At 37.7% G+C, this 7,710-nt stretch overlaps 1 protein-coding gene across 1 annotated transcript; it reads left to right on the top strand.

Moving 5' to 3' along the window:
* Window positions 1-4,130: 4,130 nt before the first annotated feature.
* On the top strand, window positions 4,131-5,895 carry LOC110023725 (NAC domain-containing protein 68-like). The gene is made up of 3 exons (XM_020723271.1): window positions 4,131-4,777; window positions 4,873-5,156; window positions 5,244-5,895. Exons 1-3 carry the CDS (start codon window positions 4,600-4,602, stop codon window positions 5,682-5,684), a joined length of 903 nt encoding a protein of 300 aa, XP_020578930.1. The 5' UTR covers window positions 4,131-4,599; the 3' UTR covers window positions 5,685-5,895.
* Window positions 5,896-7,710: the final 1,815 nt, after the last annotated feature.

Genomic DNA, 7,710 nt, shown 5'->3' with positions numbered 1-7,710 from the left:
TCATAAGGAATTTTAACATTTCAATTGGTCAAATTGAAAGTAAATTAAGATTAAGAAGATAACACACCAACATGCAATGAAATCCTAAAAAATGTTAAAGCAATCTCATGGATAGAATACAATTCATCACACTTCCAAATCAAAGAAGCGCAAAATAATTAGTTCCTAAACATGTTGAAAGGAAGCAAGACAAATTTGATTGAAAAATTATAATGTGAGAGAAACCTTGATTTGATCCACTTTAATCCTTTCTTGTATAATGATTTTCACTAGAATTTACTCTCTCCGCACTCAAAATATAGAACACACTCACTACAACCACTCTTCAGCAAGAAAATAACACTTGCTCTTCTCTAATTGTCCTCTCAGAATCCTCCTAAATGAATCTACATCGATCTCCGACTGTAGCAAATATGCAAGACGATGGTTGATAATTTTCTTGAATATAATTCACCGCTTTAAGTCCTTCTCCAGCATCAAATGTCTTTGAACCGTGCAAAACTAATTAAAACCAGGGTTGCATGCTTATGCAATAAGGAGTGTTGCCTACTTTCTTGGACGGGGCATCTAGGCTCCTGAGGTTGGCGATGGGTTTCCAAGTGCTTTCTCTTTTACGTTATGGAGTGACCTTCCTCTTTAAGTTCCTTCTTTTCAGACATGGTTACGTGGACACTTGGGCACGAGTTTTCCAATTTTTCAGGTATGTTGCATATAACACTATAGAAATCTCATAAACATATAAAAATGATAAAATAAATAGTAAAAATAACTTGTTAATATTACACATATTTTATACGCATCATATAGGTAGCACTTATGTCTAGAATCCAGCATGAATCATCAACATACAAAGTGTAAGAAACTGCAGATAATGATATATCTGAATCTGCCTCGTCACACCTCACCATAATAAGATTGAATTTCTTCTAAGAAAAACTTACTTGTCTTCTCTTTCATCTTCGAACAATCATTCTTCCAATGACTAGTCTCTAATTAGAAAACACGTTGATTTTTCCATGACTGTCCACAGGACTTGTCCAGCTTTTGAGAAGTATCACCATTGCCACCCTTCTTCGTCTGTTTCTTCTTCTTCTCATATCTTCCACATTAGAGTGTAAGTGTCTCGACCAACTACATTTTTGCAGACTTCTTATTCCTTTGACAGATATCATGGTTCAACAACGTCATAACCACCTCGTCATAATTCAAGACCTCCTTCCTATGAAGCAAAGTCATCGTGAAGTTTTTGTGTTCGTTTGAGAGCGAATTCAACAAAATAAGTGTCTTGTCTTCATCTCCAATGTCCTAATCCATATTTAACACATCTATCAAAAACTTTATAAAATTATTTAATTGCTCATCAATAGTAACCCCACATCTTATGTAATACTTATAGAGTCAACACTTCATATGCAGATGATTTTCCAAGTTCTTCATCAATATTCATCGCTATCAAATACTTCCTTCATATTCAAAGAGCATAATACATCCATCACCTTGGATTGGAACATACCAATATTTTCTTTGTCATCAATTTCATCATATTAATCTTAATGGGATTCATAACCAACAGATAAAGTAATGTCTTTTTCACTGTCATGGTGGATATTGAAGTACTTGATGATATAATATTATCCATGACTCCACCAGATCTAGTACCCCAACTTGCACTGATCTCTTTGTTTTACGTCTGCGAACTTATCAGAATCACAGTTGCATGTTGTCAGAATCACACTGATCTGGCTCTGATATCAATTATTGTGCAAAATAATGCAGAAAAGAAATTCATGCAACAAACAAAGAGTCAAATACGAAGTGAATTATATGGTTTGAAACAAATCCTCCTTCATCTACAGGGGGATGGTTGAAATAGGGTTACAACTCCACACCCTAAAACCATCTCTAATCCCTCCTATAATTAAATAGGATTATGGTACACTAATAAAAATGAAAAATAAACAACTAATCCCTTATACAAATAAAGCCTGTATTCAACAATAGTAACCTAAATACACATTCATATGAAAAAAAAAAATCTCATCAATTATAAACATTGATAGATTTTTAGACCTTAATATAGCCAAATATTTAGGTAAAAATTTTCAAAAATTTACACTAAAACCATCAAAACTCTATTTTTAATAAAGTAATAAAAAAAAATTTTGGGACATTACATTTTGAGAATATAACGATGCTAAAAATGCATATATTCAACCTGAATGGGTCAAAATTGAACACTCAAAAGCAAAATTTAAAACTCTTTTGAGCCATTTTGAGGGTTGGAGAAGGGAACATATTCTATATTTTATGTCATTAGAGTTGAAACCATCAACTCAACGAGGCAAATATGATAATTCTAAAATCACACAATCCTGGCTTAACTAAGCTAACGATATGTTAAACAATTTCTAAAATGATTAATGGAAAACTTCTTAGATTGTTCAATAAAAGGTCAATATTTTTTGTAAAAGTTATCAACAAAAATATACATAAATATGACATCACTTTATGCAACCATTCATTTGAAAGCTTTTAATTTGAAGAATTTTTAAACTAAGAGAATTTTATAAATTTGGTTGTCAATTAGAAAACCCAATTGATAGTGTTTGGAAATTATCATGTCAACAATTCCACTCTACCCTTCTTAATAGTCCAACCATCTTTGTAACTAGGAGGATAGCCATGCCAACGAGCTTCAAATGTCTAATATTATAAGCTAGCGATCATTGCTTCTAATGTTCAAGTCCAATGATTGTCATTGCTTGTCCGCTACCTCATACTTCCAAAATTTTTTTGTTGATTATTTATTGTCTGAGGTTTGCTAATGATCAATGCAAAATGCATAGCAGTTACTAACACTAACCCTAGTTTTCATAGTCAGTTAATCTCCTCTATGTTAGAAGAAGAATCAATTTACCACCTAACATTACGGGTGTCTAATAGGGTTTGTGGGTTAAGTTTAAGTCTGACCCTAAATTGACCGAACCCAAAACAAATTGACCTAAACCCGGCACAATATTAAACGGGTCAAAAAATTTAACCCGAACCTAACCTTCCTACAACTATACCAGCTCGAACCCAACCCATGTAATATATTTCATATATGCATAACAACTATTCGAGTCAAATTAGGTTCAATTTTGAGTGAAGTATGAGTCAAATTTGTCAATTTTAGCTTAGCATATCAAATTTGATTCAATTTTAACTTTCAAATTAACAAATCGACCTGAATCCTATCAAAAATATAATTGGGTCAATCCAAACTCAATTATTTCTTATTAGGGTTCAAGTCAAGTTGCTTATCGGGTCAATTTCGTACACCCCCACCCACCATTGTGTGGTTTCATAGGTTTCACTTTAAACACTAACCAACATTTATGAATGACCAAATTCTCATGTCCTTTTGGCCTCAACATTCGAAGCTTGCCTTCCAAAGTGGTTGATAACCCACCCAAGCAATAGAATAATAAAGCTAATATCTCCATTGACCGTTGTTTAACATCTAATCATCAATATATAAAAATCATCAACCTAATCTCTCATCTCAAAAAAATCAAAATGACAACCCCTTGTCACCCAACATCATAAATTCCCTCTCAAACATCTAACAAAACTTAGAAAATGATTGATGCTAACATTCAAAACGGTGGCACAATTGTTTGTGCTACACGAGTAGTACAAGTAGCCTTCTCATGAGAATCATAATTGAAAATGTTGATCTCAATTCTACATTAACCCAGTTTTTATTCAACTACTTTTATAAAATTTTTAATTACTAATAAAGATTTGACTAAACAAACTTAACCGGAAATCTTGATTTGAGATTTCAAATGGAGAGAAACACTTGGATTTATGACACCTCCATACCAATTTCTTGCAATTCTTTAAATATTGAAACATTTGAGCTGCAAATCTAGAATAATTTTGTCCTTAATTTATATTAATAATTAAGAAACCTAATTAATTTTTTTCTAATTCAATGTAACTTCTAACAATTTCCTTATGACCGGTCCATTTTTTATAGTCACCCTAAAGCTTAGAATAAACACAATGCCAGTATGCAAACACATTGTAATAATAATAATATTACGGTGAGGATACTTTACAAGTGGCACCTGACCATTAAGATGCTTAATATATTAAAACTCATGATCTAATATTTGTTCCTCGCTTAGGTGGCAGATTTTTCTTGCCTAACAAGTAACACCACACACACTAAGCAGACACCTGCACCAAAATCCGAGACTCAATTACTACCAACCGCATATAACTAGCAGTGCTCGTGCACACCTCATTCCATCTCAACTTCGTCTGCACACCTTTATCTCTTCAATCCACTTTGACCAATTGCCTCTACAGCTCGCCAGCCGTCCCCAGTTTTGACCGGCCCCACTCCCCACCCTTTCGCCCCCCTAATAAGCCATTATCCACGAAGGTTCCCGGAGCCACCAGCCCACCGCCACCACCCACGTGCGTCCAAATCCCCCATGTTTATTTATTCACCCAACCTCTCCTCTTCCCCTCCCAAGAAACCTAAATCCTAGACGACAACAATCTATACGAGAAGAGAACAGAAAGAGCCGGCCATTCTTTTCCGCTATGGGCCGCAGACGCGATGCCGAGGCTGAGCTCAACCTGCCGCCTGGCTTCCGCTTCCACCCCACCGACGAGGAGCTCGTCGTCCACTACCTCTGCCGCAAGGCCGCCCACCAACGCCTCCCAGTTCCCATCATAGCCGAGGTCGATCTGTACAAGTTCGACCCCTGGGAACTTCCAGGTACCCCCGTGAATTTCACGGATCAATCTCTCTCTTCTTTCTCTGGTTTTATACCGGCTATAACAAAATTGGCTTTTTGGGGTTTTGTGTTGCAGAAAAAGCGCTGTTTGGGCAGAAAGAATGGTACTTCTTCACTCCTAGGGACCGAAAGTACCCCAACGGCTCCAGGCCAAATAGAGCAGCCGGCCAGGGATACTGGAAGGCCACCGGAGCAGACAAGCCGGTGTTGCCGAAGGGAATTAACCGGCCTCTCGGCATCAAGAAGGCTTTAGTGTTTTACTCAGGCAAGGCTCCAAGAGGTGCCAAGACGGATTGGATCATGCATGAATACCGCCTTGCTGAAACAAACCGATCAGCCAACAAGAAAGGCAGCCTCAGGGTATGTTTGTAGATCTTCCTATAACATAATATATTCATATAAAGTGTCTCATTATGGTACCTAATGCTTTGCTCCTTCATCTTGCAGTTGGACGAGTGGGTGCTCTGCAGGCTTTATAATAAGAAGAATGCGTGGGAGAAAATGCAGCAGAACGTCATGGAATCTCCATCGTTTGAAGAGACGATGGATTCCATGGGGGCCGTGGAGGATACTGGTTCGGAAAGCTTTAGAACGCCGGAGTCGGATGTGGACGACTCTTTGCCGGAGTTTGATGATCTAGGCTTGCCTGGTTTGCGGACGGCAAGTGGGAGTGCGTTTAGCTTTAAAGGGACGGAACAAAGGCCTAAGGAGGAGGATAATCATGACTGGTTCCTTGACTTGAATCTGGATGAACTGGATGCTGTAGGTACAGGATCGGCAACCATGACGATGGGGACCTTTGATTTATCTTTAAACCAGGATTACTTCTATCAGGCGCTCTGTTCTCCGCAGCTGAAACCGAGTTTAACCAACTTGGCGCCATTCTGAAACTTGGGCTGCAGCTGTATATAGTTTTGGAGCAATTAGAACGTGAGAGGAGCAAGAATGATAGCTAAAGAAGGAAATTCTAGATAGTTTATGCTTCAATTCTTTTGTTTGTTACTGCTGTGTACGCCACACATTCTGCATAAAGCATAGATGTATTAGGTATCATTTCATGAACAATGAATAAATCTGGTGAATATGTATTGATAGTTTATTCTGGTAGTAGAATTTCATTATCTAATCGATTCCAAACAACTTTTGCTTTCATTATGTGTTCTCTTTTCAGAGATAAAATGCCTTCTATATTGTAGAACTTGATCACAACTATGCTGTGAATTCATTAGAAAGAAAAAAGATCATACATGATTCTTCAATTGAAAAAAGAAGAGATTGGCCACTGAACTCCAAATTTATATCAACACGCTTAGTACAAATAATCTTAAATGCACAAATACAAGCTTGTATAGTTGTGGAGATGAAACAAGATCTGTTCTGTTACTAACCTGAAAAACACAAGTTCTGCTATGAAATGATCATCCTAGAGCGTTGAAGCTTGCATGCATGCATGAGAAAACATAACATGAAAAAGAAAAAAAAATGAGAAAAATAATTAGTAACTCTCCATGAGCAGAACTGAATTATGGGTTTCAGCTATGTAAAGATCATAGAAAGAAAATTTAAGACTTCATGTTTATGATCTGGGATGACAGATGCTATACGATAAACATAGAAACTCTTCATGTTTGTCGTAGGAGCTTTTGTTTTTCATGCAAAATAATTGCCTAAAACTAGGCATGCCATGCAAACCCTAGATTTGGGGGAGTGTGCAATGATGGTTGGACAGGTGGCACAAGATTAAAAACTGAAGAATTTGCTGCTTATTTTAAAATGCACTAAAATATCAGGGCTTTCACTATCTACTGATTAAGAGAGAGAACCATGTTTCGATCTGTACCAGAAACTTGAGCATGGCGGATAAGAACAATTCTTCATTGAGCTGTGGATAACTGTCCACGTTTTTTTTTCTCTCTCCAATCCACGCTTGTTGCCGGTTACATCCTTGCAATAAAGCATATATACCGATCTTCCTAATCAAACATTTAATTTACAGTTTATGACCAAGATAAAAGCTCTATTTAGCTTTCTATCCCCTTCTACTCTTTCTAGCAACAAAATCTAATAATTTCCCTTATGGATTAGAAGTTTAGATCTTAATTGAACTTTTCCTGGACACCTCGATTCAGAGTTTTTGTATTATTCCCGACTCTAATGGTGCCTTCCCTACTAATCAGAAGCCTTTGCTACAACTGAACCAGCAGCCGCGTCCCGTTTAACTGAATGGCCGCCCAGTCCGGTGCCGCCCGGCCAAATGGTCGTCCAACTTAGTAGATTTTCTGCTTGCAGACGCCCATATTGAAGATAGGTCGGCTAGAAACAGCACCATCTGACTACCAAATAGACCACTTAAGAGGACAAAGGTACCCCTGCCGTGTTTATACGTCGTAGGGATATAGTATGTAATTGTAAATAAACTCATCCTATAAATCGAGGGTCTCTCCCATGAATAAAGAACAGTCAAATTTACGATACAATAGTATGATATTGCTCTCTCTCTCTCTCTCTCTCTCTCTCTCTCTCTTCAATTTCTCTAATGCTCTATTCCATGGATATGTCTCCCGGATAAATTGGTATCCAACATTATAAAAAATAAGGTGAGTGTAGAGTCATGCTAACAACAAGAAGATGAGCGCAGAATATCCCAAGAGAAGGAAGTGGCCTGAGGGTTAGAGCCCACATGAATACCTGGCAAGATGCAATCGAAGAGGTAGCATTGGTGGAGAAGTCAAAAAAGCATGTAACTCCAGTCACTCGGGACAGAGGCATGAGAGACCGCGCCAGAATCCCCACCCAAGCAAGTCCAGAAGAGCGTGGTCCATGCCACTGGGCTAGTCCCGACCATCCTCAGAGGAACCTAGACCACGCGGCAAAACTCCCAAAAGAGGGACAGGTATGGCGAACTATGCAGCCA

The sequence above is a fragment of the Phalaenopsis equestris genome, unplaced genomic scaffold, assembly GCF_001263595.1.
Source record: "Phalaenopsis equestris unplaced genomic scaffold, ASM126359v1 Scaffold000228, whole genome shotgun sequence".
Lineage (NCBI taxonomy): Eukaryota > Viridiplantae > Streptophyta > Magnoliopsida > Asparagales > Orchidaceae > Phalaenopsis > Phalaenopsis equestris.
The sequence above is the reverse complement of the archived record's forward strand: the minus strand, read 5'-3'. Positions and strand labels throughout refer to the sequence as shown.